The sequence below is a fragment of the Periplaneta americana genome, chromosome 3 (assembly GCF_040183065.1).
Source record: "Periplaneta americana isolate PAMFEO1 chromosome 3, P.americana_PAMFEO1_priV1, whole genome shotgun sequence".
Lineage (NCBI taxonomy): Eukaryota > Metazoa > Arthropoda > Insecta > Blattodea > Blattidae > Periplaneta > Periplaneta americana.
This window is the reverse complement of record NC_091119.1, coordinates 152288197-152303940: the sequence shown is the minus strand read 5'-3', so window position 1 is coordinate 152303940 and position 15744 is coordinate 152288197. Positions and strand designations below refer to the sequence as shown.

At 35.4% G+C, this 15744-nt stretch overlaps 1 protein-coding gene across 1 annotated transcript; it reads right to left on the bottom strand.

The window, feature by feature from the left end:
• Window positions 1-301: 301 nt before the first annotated feature.
• LOC138696667 (venom allergen 3-like) lies at window positions 302-14430 on the bottom strand. The gene is made up of 6 exons (XM_069821894.1): window positions 14404-14430; window positions 13374-13484; window positions 8180-8350; window positions 6523-6604; window positions 6011-6152; window positions 302-749 (listed from the first exon to the last, which is right to left on the bottom strand). The coding sequence occupies exons 1-6, from the start codon at window positions 14413-14415 to the stop codon at window positions 524-526; spliced, it is 744 nt and encodes a 247-aa protein (XP_069677995.1). The 5' UTR covers window positions 14416-14430; the 3' UTR covers window positions 302-523.
• Between the last annotated feature and the right edge of the window lie 1314 nt (window positions 14431-15744).

Here is a 15744-nt window from a genome sequence, read left to right as displayed (position 1 = left end):
TGGAACAATTGAAACAAATTTAATGACGTAATGCTTTTTATTGTGTTCAGAAGGAAAATTTTTGGTTATTAACCTTGAAACCTCAATCTTATTATTCATGATATAGCCTAATCTCCTTAAAAGCCTCTGTTCCATTGCATTGTTTCGTCTTCTCCGTTCATTTTTTTAGGCTTAGATTTATAAGATAATCTTCCAAGATTGTAAGATGGACATCCTCTTTCAGAAGTGTACAGAGGTACGCAAGATATGGATCACCGAAAGGAATTCGAAGACGAAGAGCAGGCAAATTAATTCATGTCCATAATCGAAACCAAGTTTATTTTAAGTGTCTAAGAAAATCCAGTGCTGACCACCAATGCTACAGTGTATTTAACAAGGCTATATCACCGTAGTCTTTGTTATATATTGACATACATTTGGCATAATACAATATGATTTCATTTCAAGAAAAGAAGACCTGATGTGAATACCCATGGGAAGACACTGACAATGTAGGATCCAATGTCGAATGCGTTGGTTAGATTTACACGCAAAGCCCGTTCTCGCAAGCACCAGAGCAATTTGAGCAGGCGGCACCCGTCTGGTATATTGGCTGGCTTATGATGTTCCCTCCTGGTCCATAGTTGCAGACATAGTATTTGTTAAACCATCCATCATCGCCCTTGTACGCCACGAATCCACAGCCAACATACTTTGTTTCAGCCCATATTAGCTGGGTGTAGTGTCCGATTGGCTTACCGGAGGTTGACCTACGAGAATAAATCCAAATTAAAATCTCTTTCAAAGAGAGTAGAGAGTAAACTTGCAACCGCGAGGTAACTAACTATATACAGAGTGTTCATGAAACTTCTTTAAATCGGAGTGCAATAACCGAGAAATAACGTAAACCACAAGTGAATATGATCAAAGAGATATTTTTAAGTATCAACGACCATAAATTGAACAAATTGATTATGAAACTTGATTGCAGATATCACATTCACTGACGACACTACCTTCCATAGTTGTGAGAAAGTCAGTCGACACAGTTGTTATATAAGGGGATCATTCCATGCAAAAAAGTATGTTTTTGAACTATGATGTCTCAAAAGTTAAGAATATTGTAGTAGGTTATTTTGTATGTTCTAAATATGAATTTCAAGCAATACTATATTTATACCTTTCGTAGTTTGACAGCAATCAGAATTTAAAATATTGGTTTAACAAAGAACACGATTTCATTCATTCAAGTTTTCTTACTATGTAAAGAAAGATGGAAAAGTGATTTTAATGCAATTCGAAAAAGGAGAGCCTTGTTTTAAATGCCCTTAAAATGAAAATATATATATATATATATATATATATATACTTTTTAAGTAGTTATCCACCGTAAAATAATTTTAAAAAATATAGAACACAAAATGCAATTCATTTTTACAGAAAAAAAACATGTGTTTAATTCTTTAGGGTATATTGATTCCACTGTGAAAATGTCAGAATGTTGACTTAAATATCATGTCAGTTTTTAATAAAAATAACTCACCGGAACAAAGGAGATTAACATGTACCTCTCCCGTCGTATAGAAATTTGCGCGATCAAGGTCAGGGAGACGGACGGTTGAGATTACTCAACGTTATGAAGTCTCGCGAACGCTGAGACCGCCACACTTAGCAAGCGAATTTTAACCGTCGGAACAAAAATTAACAATTTTATTAATTTAATTATTCACAGGTTTTTTTAAATAAAGTCATAAAACTTGGGAGATGGATTAGGAATAAGATTTTCTTAACCCAGATAAGACTGACGTCCTACATATAGGACACCGGACGTTTCACACAAATATGTTAATAACAATGACTATGACAGACTAAATATAAGAAAAAAATTGGAGGCAATTTATAACACATAAGGATTATGGTATCATGATTGCCGACTATGAAAATCTTACACAACAATGTTAAAAAAATAAAACGTCAGTCTTATCTGGGTACGAATGAAATTCGCATGAATTTAATTAGTTGCATTCGAATATAAAACTATTTCCTTTTTTCAATGAGGTGTTTTATGAGCATGCCTTAATATTATTCGGATTAGTCTTTAAGGTATTAAAATATTGTTATTCAGGTTTACAGTGGCGTCTGTTTAGTTTCGATGACACTTCAATAGAGTGTCTAGAATATTTTAAATGATGGGTAACATGTAACTGCCACCCATTTTTCAGTCATCTGTATGACTGAAGTACACTATCTAACAAAAAGTAATTGGGCACCCAGGATTTTACGTGCTAGATGCCATGTTTCGGCGGCTACTATGCAGTGGTATGCAGACAATAATGTTCACCGTTTGGACTGGCCTGCATAGAGTCCTGATCTCAATCACATTGAGCACCTTTGAGACGAATTGGACCGGCGATTGAGGTTTCGAGAAATGCGGCCAACTTCCATTGTCCAACTGAGAGCCATATTGCAGAAGGAATGGCGACGCATTCCAGTGGATATCCTATACAAACTAGAGGAGAACATGCCTGAAAGGGTGGCTGCTGTTATAGCAACAAGAGGTGGTACCACGAGGTTCTAAAGGGGCAAAAAGAGTGTCCAATTACTTTTTGGTAGATAGTGTATTAATGATATGGCGGTCATAGTTGGCAGTTTAATTTATTTTCATAATAACATTATTATATTAAAAGCCCAAAATAATTCATGACCTCGCTGGCGTATTTTTAAAATTTTGTATAGAATGACCCAAGGGTTATTGAAGAGCGAAATGATTTAATGTTATGGAAGAGAAATTCGCCTGAGTTCAGTGTAGTGGTTCGTAATTACAACAAAAGTGTTTCATTTAATGCACACTAACAGACTCTCTTTGCCATGACGTCCTCGACAGGACTGTTCTCTTACATAGCCCTAAAAAAAGAATGGAAACAAAGACACAGTGGAAGCATGTTTAATAAGCTGAAACTGCATATCGTCGTTGTTCCTGCAATAACTCCTATGTGACATATTTATCGATTTTCATATTTTTGCTGTATCAAATAACTTAAATAGTGATACAGCAAATTATAAAATCTCCTATATGTAATTATATTTCCATATATAACCAGAAATGTTTCACATTGATAGATAGAGACTAAATTTGGAATATGCCCTCCGCATTTACATAGCATGTTCATCTCAAAGGCTTCTTTATATTTCTTTTCTCTTTACTTTTATAAAATTCCATTATTTGGTATTCTAGATCAGTACGTACAAATGACTAGTTATTTACAATTGGCCTATTGTTAGGAGTTTATTTCACAACTGAATGTAAACTTCGTTGTTTGGAGACGGATTTAATAATATATACATAGTGGATTAACCCAGATTTTCCCACCGTCCTTTTTTAAGGACAGTTGCAGTGCCTTCGGATATTATGTCATTGTTGGTGTTAGGGACATTTTATAAGTTGTGCGATAATGTTGGTAATATTTGTTAGCTTTAGAAAATATACGTTCCTTCTTTCAGTTTATTTCAACATCATTTAACCGATTTTTGAGAGTAACTAATGTGCTACTGTATTTTTATCACAAAAAAATTTTGGGCTTATCTGGGTTAAGATTAAGATGATGCCGAAGATATAGATAGGTGGATGAAGACGAAGATGCAGTGGTAGATTAAGACTAAAAATCGGAGACAAAAGTATGCTACATAGATGGATGAAGACAAATGTTTTTAAGATTATGACGAAATTATACGTAAGTGGATTAAGACGATGATGTTGAGTTTTGAACGTATTCACGATTTTGCAAACGTGTTCATAGATGAAAAAAAAAAAAACGATGATGATGAAAACACCGTCGAAAATAACCGTAACCTTATCGAAATTAGTGAATTCAGCATGCGTTTGTAAAGTAAATCCTGTGATTCTTTTCAGATTGAGAAAGTGTAATATATTAGCATTATATTTCCATTTTTCCAGCTTGTTCTTTTTCCAGATTTACTTCTCTTATAGTATTCATTTGACCTTTAATTATAGAGTAAACTAGGGTCTGTTGGACAGTCGGGCATGTTGGACACTCTGTACTTTAACGTGTTACCACGCCACTTGTAGACGTAGGCTCAAGTACTCTGCTATATGTAATTAATCACTGATCACACAATGTTCTAGTTATTCATCTGGAATTTGGTACAGGTTTTTACAATAACTAACTGTATTATGATAAATAATTACGAACACACATAACCTAATCTGATATCACAAAATATAAGGACCATTTTCTCATTATGTATTAAACATATGGTTCTGAAATTGTGTACACATTTGCTCTGTATTATATGTAACAAGTCCCTGCAGAAAGAATTTTAAAACTTCAATTGGATTTTCCAAAATACATTTTCAAGAATATAGCAGTTTTTTTTAAAATACATTATTGCTTTGCCAAATTAAAGTTCTTTAAATATTCACCTAAAACCAAATTTTCTGCATGGAAATTTGCATTAAACAATAATAAAGAAGTGTGTAAAATTGCATTACGTTATTTCAAATCGGTTCTGAGAAAAAGGTTTCTTATTTATTGAAAATTGGTTATTGCGGATAACAAGTCGTAAAGTTTGAATATTATGCATGGCACATGATTAATTAGTTTTTACCTCCTATAACCCACAGCAACAACAATAACAACAGGCACTGGTTATAGCAAGCGAAAGAATTGATACATAAATTATTCTAAATCCTAAAGAAAAATAATTTAAAAAAATCAAAAAAGCTAAGTAGGCCTGACTGGAACACAGAGGAGGGGCGTGGTACTTAAGGAGCCATGGTTTTTTAAATTTTAAAACTCATTTAGACTAGTTTTTAGAAAATGTGATTTTTTATCAGTTTCCACCTAGGCCCTACATCTCCCCATAAGGCACTAACAATGGTGCTGTATAACAAAGGAGATCAATCGACTGGTAATATGTTTGGTACGTAACTTGTTGGTGGGGAAGACAGTTTTTCTTGCAGTAGGTCCTTTATGTCTTATTAATGGCCGTAATTCTTGCTCTTATAGACTTCACATGAAGCCATTATTACTTTACTAATTATAATGTTTGTAATAAACAGATTAGGTCTAAATTGGCTATGGAGAGAACTAGGGTCTATAAACACGAAAACTATTGGAAGAATAGTAAAAGAGAGGGCAAACGAAATTTCGAGACAAGATATTTTTAGTAATATTAAAGACCTAGGATCACTAAAATACTATAGGGAGGTTAAGCAGTTTTGGGAACAGGAAAGATATGTTAGACTAAATTCAAGGGAAGAGAGAAGAGGAATGGCATGGTGGAGATTAGATATCTGGAGACTCAAGAATAAGAGAGGGAACGTAGAGAAGGATAAATGTCCTTTGTGTGGACTAGCTGAAGACGCAATGCATATTGCGCTAAAGTGTCAGGCAACGAATGATTTGAGACACAGTTGGGTAGATAAAAAATTTCTACAAATAAACGCTATAGTAGCTTATAAAAAATGAATGGTCACCTAAATGCCAGCAATCTGCATAAATTAGGAAAATTTCTTTTTAGAGTTAAAATTAGATGGGAAGAGAAAGTCAAAGCTCTAACGGAGATGGAATTATAAATGTTGAGCAGTCACACGGTAAGAAACTACGAAGAGTAGTCAATGAAGTTAACAGAATAATTCTTTAGAGATTGAGCATAAAAAATGAAAAAGCTACGGTAGGAGTTTTAAATACATGATCTATACTTATTATTAGTTGTGTATTATTATTATTATTATTATTATTATTATTATTATTATTATTATTATTATTATATTATTATTAGTTTTATTATTATTATTATTATTATTATTATTATTATTATTATTATTATTATTATTATTAGTAGTAGTAGTATTATTATTGTAAAGAGAGGATACTTATATGTTCATTATGTATTAGTTTTTGTTATATTTGTATTGAGAGTGATGGCGGATTAATAAATGGAATACATCTAATCCGTCATGACGTAAACATAGATTGATGTAATAAATAAATATAATGTTTGTTCTTACTGGAAGGATGAGACCATGTCTTTGTCGAAGTCGTTCACCTCGTTGTACCAACTCTGCGTGGCTTGGTCCCAATACTGCACGTCGGTTTCTTCCATTCCAAAAGTCGACGACATGTACACGTTCTGACCCACGTAGAACCGATCTGGAACAGTGCGTGAAAATTCCATTTTCTAGTCTGTTATACAACTACGCTGTATCAGATACTAGGTTATTAATTAGCATCGATAGAATTGGTGATAATGAGATGGTATTTGACGGGATGAGACCAAGGATTACCTGGCATTCGCCTTACAATTGGAGAAAATCTCAGCAAGAAACCCAACCAAGTAATCAGCCCAACCGGGAATCGAACCCACAGCCGAGCGCAGCTCTGGATCAGCAGGCAAAGGCGCTGTAGCCTGAGCTATACCGGCAGAATGCCTTCTTAACTGAGAGTAAAATGTACGCTCTGTAGGATTTTAACGTAACTATGACTACAACATCCTTCATGTTTTTAAGAGGGTTGAACGCACCCACATTTCTGCAAGCGTCGTGTCCGAAGCTGCACTGGTCCGTCCATTGCTGTGCCACTGCCGCCAACTCGTCGTCCCATTCCTGTAAATAGAGTCAACAAAATCATCATTATTACGTCATAGTCATCGCGGTCACCATCACCAACAGCAGGTCTGTGTCAGAAAAAATGAACTGTATCATCAGAACCATTTGGGGAGAAAAGAACTCTCCCGTCTCCGTCCTGTCTTTCCTGTAGTTTCTGCTGTTTTGTAGGTAAGATTTGGTTGCACAGAGCCCTTCGTAGATCACGTGTGGTTAGCATGATGATCCCCCCCCCCCCGCCTTTATAGTTGACTTATGATACCGGATTTCGCTACAGACTAGGGCTCCTCAAATTCATCACAATACTGGATGGGTACTGATCCTAAAGATTCCGAAATGATCTTCCCCCACGAAGACTCGAACCTACTCTCATTCCGTATCTCTAGTTCAAGTCATGACGCCTCGCACCGTACAGCTACTTCGTAGGACAGAACATTACATAGGCCTATTGAAGTATAATAACCTAATATTATTTAATGTAATATAGCTAACGTTTCAGATACTTTGTGAACAATGGTAAGGCACCTAGATTTTACGAAACCATTCAGATTGAACCTTCAATTGTAGGTGATTATTCCCCTGTGGTATGGTGCTTATTATTTTTTTGACGTATTTGTACGAGTAAGCCTACAAGTGTTAAATTATTTATTATTGATATATGACATAACTAAGTTCAGTATTCAAAGTTACTTTGAATAGACCTACAAATTTCTATGACAGTTCTGTTATGGAAGCAATGTGCTGATCATAAAGTTTATAAAGCGTTGGGATAGTAAAAAGATGACGTTCAGAATATTAATTACAATAAGCCATATTGACTGTACAAATGAAAAAAGTGCAATTAATAAGTTATCCGACCAGTAATAATCTCATTTCCCAGAACAGGGAAATTAATATAAAATATCTTAATATAGCCCTATGCATTTATCCCTATAAAATTATGCTAAAATGAACTGAAATAGCTGTCTCGTGTCGATAGGACCTTAACTAATAACATTTTTAATTTTTAATCTTCCTCAACTTGGTGAGGTTGCCAAAGACAAAGAATGGTAAACAGTAACATTTAAGATGTGACATTAAAAATGTCTTACAAGAAGTTTGTTTACAATAAACTGAAATTTACAGTAAATAATGTTTAGAATAATTAAAATTTGTAGTAAAATAAAAAACAGATAAGAAATAGAATGAGAAAATTCAACTGTAGTTTGAATTGAAGTACAAGTATCGCCGTAAAATCTGCAGAGAACCCTTCAAAGCTATCAAAGACATTTCCTTAATTGTTGTTGGGACTGCAAATTTATGACGGAATGAGACGAATTGTTTTGTTATGGTCCCTCTAGCGCCCACCATTAATCCGATGACTTCTGCATCCCTGAGTTTATACGATGTTTTGTAATAAGGGATAGTTTGCCCTTTTCTCGGTTTTATTCTGATGCATCTCGAATCTGATGGTCCGATCCAGAATGTAACATTTTGTCTCTCCAGGTTTAAAATCTACTGAATTGATTGAAATTCAGACTTTTGAAGAAGCTACAGAACGTTCCATATGCGAGTAGCCTCAATGATCCTACTTACCAGCTTTTGCATGTTGGCTGCGCTTGGCTGTGGGCCGGGACTGCCTAGCGTCTCCTGTCCAAGCGCCACTCGGCTGCGCAACTTGTTGTGGGCATCGACAACGGCGTTTTTATCCTCATCACGCGTCACTCCGAAGTACCTCACATCTGAGCCGCATTGATCTCCGAATCCCTGAGATAAAATATTTTAACATTTGATAAAATTTCTTACAAGTAGATTTAGCTCATGTCAGATTTCATAGCTTTCACGAGGGCTGATGAAATCAAATTTTTGGATTATGAAGTTAGTTTGATATTCAAGTTATCATTTTTGAACCCACGAACAACAATGGTAATGAGAAGTAGTCCGCGATATTTGCAGTTTTATTCTTCTGCTGTGTTACATTGGTAAACACTATTAAGTTGTCACATTATATTATATTTACCGTACGATGAAAGAGTAATGGAACGGAGAAAAATTCTCTCCGGCGCCGGGATTTGAACTCGGGTTTTCAGCTCTACGTGCTGATGCTTTATCCACTAAGCCACACCGGATACCACCCCGGCGTCGGACAGAATTATCTCTGATTAAGTTCCAACTCTTGGGTTCCCTCTAGTGGCCGCCCTCTGCACTACGTCATAGATGTCTATGAACGTAGGACCGAAGTCCACACATGTGCTGAGGTGCACTCGTTATGAGTGACTAGTTGGCCGGGATGCTACGGAATAAGCGCCGTCTTAAATCACGAAGTGATTTACGCATATCATATATATTATTTTCCATGCAGATATTCTGCGTCATCATACGATGAAAAATGTACTTCGGTACATTAAAATAATATATATATATATATATATATATACTTACCGTGCTTTAACTGTCGAGATAGTTAATGTTGATGAAAATGATAGGAGAAAGCAGAAGTAGCTTTGTCTACCAGCACTTTTTCCACCACAAACTTAGTGACCTACCATTAATTTAATCCTGACGTAGGAGGTCAGTTATAATTGCTGTTATTACTTCTGCTACTGTTACTGCTGCTGCTACTACTACTACTGCTACCACCACCACCACAACTGTTACATGTTTACGCCTAGATCTAAGCTGGATAATATTAGTAAGCTGTCATCAATCACATATTTACTGTCACAGTTATGACGTAGTATGACATTATGATGTTAGTCAACTGTAAGATATCAGTAGTGTCTTTCTTTTCTATAAAGTATCCAGTTATGTTGCTCCATGAATGGTCGAAATATATTCAGTGAGTTATCTTTTTAAATTTTCTGCTGGAGAACCAATGATAATAATTAGTGTGATGTTAGCCACATGCGTTCTGTTTCTTGTCCTTCTTCCTTTCAAGGTTCCGATCTCAATTCCATCTCTAATGGACCTTTCTATAGATCTGCTGTTTTAGGGTTGTACTAGTATGTTAACATTCTTGATAGTCTGTTACTATCCATTCTGTGTAAGTGATCTGTCCAATTCTGTTTCTGTTATCTGCTGTTTTACTTGATATTATTATTATTATTATTATTATTATTATTATTATTATTATTATTATTATTATTATTATTTAGTAGTAGCAGGGGTAATAGTAGCAAAAAGTAGTTCATGAGTATTACTCCAGAATAGTTTTAACATGAGATGTCTGTACTTGATTTGCCACTTGTTTAAAATGTTTTGTAGAAAAATGTGCCTGATCTACTAATTATTTATCAACATTAATCTCACTAGAGTTTTTTTATTTATCTAGAGAAAATCAAAACTCGAGTGGGATTTAATTGATTATTACACGATTAGAAGAAAGTATATATAGATTAGAAGAAATAAAGTACTCTAATACACTAAAATATTACTTACTTACTTACAAACGGTTTTTAAGGAACCCGAAGGTTCATTGCCGCCCTCACATAAGCCCGCCATCGGTCCCTATCCTATGCAAGATTAATCCAGTCTCTATCATCATATCCCATCTCCCTCAAATCCATTTTAATATTATCCTCCCATCTACGTCTCGGCCTCCCCAAAGGTCTTTTTCCCTCCGGTCTCCCAACTAACACTCTATATGCATTTCTGGATTCGCCCATACGTGCTACATGCCCTGCCCATCGCAAACGTCTGGATTTAATGTTCCTAATTATGCCAGGTGAAGAATACAATGCGTGCAGTTCTGCGTTGTGTAACTTTCTCCATTCTCCTGTAACTTCATCCCTCTTAGCCCCAAATATTTTCCTAAGCACCTTATTCTCAAACACCCTTAACCTATGTGTGGATAAGCATCAGGGCTTCTACCGCGTTGTCTTGGTGTTATTGGCTGACGTTTCGACCGCTGTGTTGTGGCCATCTTCAGAGCAGTTGTTGGATAAGTAAATTGTCTGCCAGCTCTTATATATATATATATATATATATATATATATATATATATATATATATAGTAGTCTCGATGGGGGGAGTAATTGCAAATATATAAGAGCTGGCAGACTATTTCCTTATTCAACAACTGCTCTGAAGATGGCCACAACACAGCGGTCGAAACGTCAGCCAATAACACCAAGACAACGCGGTAGAAGCCCTGAAGCTTATCCACACACCATGTACACCAGCCGCGGAAGCCTACGCGAACATCCTTAACCTATGTTCCTCTCTCAGAGTGAGAGTCCAAGTTTCAGAACCATACAGAACAACCGGTAATATAACTGTTTTGTAAATTCTAACTTTCAGATTTTTTGACAGCAGACTAGATGATAAACGCTTCTCAACCAAATAATAACACGCATTTCCCATATTTATTCTGCGTTTAATTTCCTCCCGAGTGTCATTTATATTTGTTACTGTTGCTCCAAGATATTTGAATTTTTCCACCCCTTCGAAGGATAAATCTCCAATTTTTATATACACTAAAATATTGACTTACTAAAATTCTATTTCACTAATGTTACCTCCACCGGAAAGTTTGAACGGAGCCGCCATTTTCAGTTGGCTATCTATGCGGTAAAAATGACGATCGCAAAGCACGTTTTATAATACCGTAAAGCATTTGCAGTCTGAAATGTTGCAAACAAAGAAACAAATGGTAGGGAAGTGATGAAAACAGAAGAAATAAAGCACTCTATTGCAATTAAATAGATATTAATTGACTTACTACTCGTAGAATTCTGTTTCACTAATGTTAGCTTCACCAACAAGTCTGAACGGAGCTGCCATTTTCAGTCGACTGTCTATGCGGAAAACAAATGACGATCGCAAAGCATGTTTTAGAGTACTGTAAAGAATTTGCCGTTTGAAATGTTGACAAACAAAGAAACAATGCTAGGGAAGTGATAAAATCAAACAAATGCTAGGGAAGTGATAAAAATAAATAAATGTTAGGGAAGTGATAAAATTGTAGGGTAAACAGCCATGATTGGTCCTTTCGTACGGTTTTATTGGTCAAAAGTAGTATGACGTAGTAAAAGTGTAGGGCTAATAGTCACTTGAAATCAACATGTCCTCCTATGTAAAGACTGCCTTCGTTTTCGAATTTTCATTTCCTTTCTTATCTGATCCCTTTCAAAATTTATGAAGTTAATGGCTCCTTCACCACTTCTATTACGTTCTCTTTCGACGAGCTCTTAATGTTCTTACTTTAGTACCCATTTCATGACCAATTTATTTTGGTAATCCCTCTTACTACATCGTTTTGACACGGCTGCACCAACTTAATCTTTCCCTCTCTCTAATGCAAATCACAGAAACCTGCAGAAAAGTATGTTCTATTATCCATGTGCTAAAAAGAATAAATGTTCATCTTTTCTCTTGTTTAAAAAAGTCCCTTGTGCAGACGCTTGTGTTTCCCTATTTTGACTATGCCGACATTTTACAGACTAACATTTCCAGCAACAACAAAACGAAATTTCAAAGTGATCATAATTTGTGTGTATGTTTTGTAAGCAATGTTCGTAAATATGATCATATTACCCCATCCCTGGAAGCAATTGATTGGCTTAAACTAGTTAAGAAAATAAATTTACATTCACTTCTCCTTCTCTTCGGAATCTTGAACTCTTCTATTCCTTCGTACCTGTCGTCTCGCTTCACTTACCTTTCTTCCCACCACAATCTGAACTCACACTCTAGCCGTGAAACAATACTAACAATACCATCCCATCGCACCTCCTCATACTCATCCTCTTTCACAATAGCCCTGCCAAGACTCTGGAATTCGCTACCTGCTACCATCAGGGACTGTCGAAATAAAATTGAATTCAAACATAAACTTACTAGACTAGACGGCATTTCGGAAGGCGGTCAGCTGCTACATGCGCCGTAGCATTTCTGGCATGTGACGTCACAAGCTTGTACAGAAGAACCAATCAGAATCAGTCTATAACAAGTACTTCCCGAGTTCGTTTGTTCACGTGTGAGTGTTTCAATACATTGAATAAGTAAAACTAACATTTACTGTGTATGTGTAAGATAAATGAATGGAAGAATAAGAGTGTAAAAAGACAAGTATTGCACAGGCAGGCGCGGAAAACTGTGTTTAAAGTGTATAATTATTTTAAAAGTGTTGACGAGCAGAACGCTGCCGGCCATCTTGATGCTGACTGCAACGTTGCCAACGCGCAAGAAACGACTGCAGAAGCATGTGATGTGGGATTGAGAAACGTGTAAAGAATATTTTGGTGAAGGAAAAAGTATTTGTTTGGTGTCATGCTTACAGTAATCAACGGCTAAGGTCATCATTGTCTTTCGATAATTTAAATTCACTCCTGCGCTATTTGTGTTGCACGTGCGCGTGAAGTACGATGTGGCAATGTTGTACGCTGCCTTGCTCTCTCTATCTGTCTCTCTCGACACAAACGCTGGCAGACTACCGCCTTCCGAATTGCAGTCGACTCTAGGCACTTGTTTAGTAATTGAGACTCGTTTAGATATGGCTTCTTGTAAATAGTTCTCACATTCTATCACAAAATATTTCAATATCCGGTAATTTCATTGCTATATAATTTTATTATTCTAGGTTTAATTTGTATTTCAATAAAAAAGGATTTCTTTGTTCTTAACTCCTACAATAAATTGTCTAGCCTTAATTAATCAGATAATCTTTTCGTACTTTGATTTTCATTGTAATTGTAATTGTAAATTTAATATTAATTGCAATTGTATTCTTCATATTGTAGTTGTTATCCCATGGCAGAAGGGAAAAGAAAGCCTAATTGCTATTTCTTACCGAATATATGCACATAGTGTGGTCGGCGCATATAGAACTGTAGCTGCAGTCATCGGCGAGAGCCGTCACTGCCAGACCCAATGCGAATATCAGTGCATTCATCGTTGATAACTTAAAAAAATATATATATTTTAAATTGACACTCCACTTCCAAACTGAAACATTTTCAAAATAATACAAAGTAGATAATGTAAATAACATTGTTCTTAGCCTACTGTGGTGTATGCAGAGATTAAAACACATTTTTAATGCTGGACGAAAGTAATTGAGGCGATAGCAGGAGAAAGGATTCATAAGCAAAATTCATGTTTCGAGAAAACAATGATTGAAAGATTAATTTTTATGTAATTTCGATTTGAACGCACTTTTATCGAAATAACAATTTGTATACTGTTACAATAATATTTATCTAGAAGTTCTTGTTAAATAATGCATTCCGACTTCAATAGTGTTATAAATATATATAGTTTATTAGAGCATTTTATAGACCCTTTTTATTTTATCAAAATACTTTCAATTTGATTAAATTTTAGCAGAAATTGAACATCAGCATTGAACAGCGCCCATAACAGAGGTTTACAAGTTCATAATTCTGTGTTGTTCGGGTAAAGGGGTATAAGTCATTTTTTTGTGTAGATGGAATTTTGTTCCCCAGATGAACACACAAGTTAAATTATACAAGTGGTTGTGCAAAAATCAAAAGAATACTAGCAGTTGATGTGTTTTATTTGTGTAGAAAATTATTTGCAGTAAGAGTTTCAAGTTTAATTTTCATTTATCTCCAAACTCATTTTATGACTTATCTCCCTTTACTCAAACAACACAAAATTATTTTATTAAAATTATATTTCTTACATATCTCTCATAGTTACGTTATAAATTGTAACGCATACGTAAAAATAAAGAATATAAGTTGGTACAGAATACAGTTTGCAGGTCATTTAGTATTAATCTAAAATGGATTCACACTCACTTCAAAGTTTATCTTCAGAGTGCAGTTAACACTTTAGTCCACATCCTGGATACTCACTTTGAGGATCATCTTCACTGATGTTTGCTGAGTTTCACAACTACGCAAGGGTGCATGGAATGATGGGTTCATTCTAGTGATGAACAAGGATCGAGAAAGCAAGACTAACAGCGCCCGCAAACCCGAAAACCCGCACGACAATATTGTATATGTAAAGACTGCTTGTGAGTGTTTCGAGACGTCGAGATTGATCACACTCGAAGACCCGAACGTCAAGCAGCCTTGAATCGCCACAGTTGTTTATACCTGACTGAACTTTTATCTACTTTGGCAACTGTTATATATGTATAAACAATCAAGTAGCCTATTTGAAACATCATCTCTACCTTTCAGTATATAATAATCCGTTCGCTAATCTTTATTTAATTGCTATGTCCTTAATAAAAGGCTAGGAATTTTTTGTTCTATGTTTGAGACCAAGTGTGCAATCTCAAGTAAAAAGAAATTAACGTTGTGTTTTATGTTTCTTAGAAATGTAAATTTATTTGAGAATTGGTTCTTCTCTGTTTGTATAACCATAGGTAATATCATATAATAAGAACCAGAACATTTTTATAACTAAGATACTGTTCTGTTCTGTCTTTTTTTGTCTCTCTTAAACATTTATAATGTTATTTATTTCAATGATGTATGTTATTCAAAGTTACGAAATCTTTCCACGCCGACAAAGTGCCATTTCGAGAATGATGAGCGAGACTCGAAGCGAACGAGAATGACGAGGCGAGACTCGAAAGACAAATCCAACGAATACAGCGAGCGAGAGCGGCAGTTAATTTGTTCATCTCTAGTTCATTCAATTAGATATCCTACTCTCTGTTCACAAGATATTGAAACGAAACTACGTAAGTAAGTATATTTTAAAACGGAGAATCGAAATAAACATTCTCCTGAAAAAGGGCCTTTAGAGGTATGAGCCAATTTTCCGGCTACCGCCTCAATCATGGTGGGTTTCAATTGACTCCTACCCTGTATGAATTCGTGTCAGTTTGAGCTAAGTTCACAAAATTAGTGAAGGATTTTCGTTAGCAACAATAATTAGAGATGTATTAAAGTACTAGTAGAGACACAGTGTAATTAGATAGGTATGTACTGTTAACTGTGTGTTGTGCTTTCATTGAACACTTATTGAGAGGAATTTCTTTCTCCTTGTTCCAACGAAATATGATGGATCACGTAGAGTCATACGAAGAAAATGTGTTCCGGCTGTCTGTCAAGAAAATATTTCAAATTCATGTTGTAAGCTTTGGGAAGCCTTTGTGGCTTATCGGATAATATTTGCAAATATTTTATTTCATCTTTCCTTTATAATGTTAGGCTAGCACAGTTGGTAGAACGATTTGC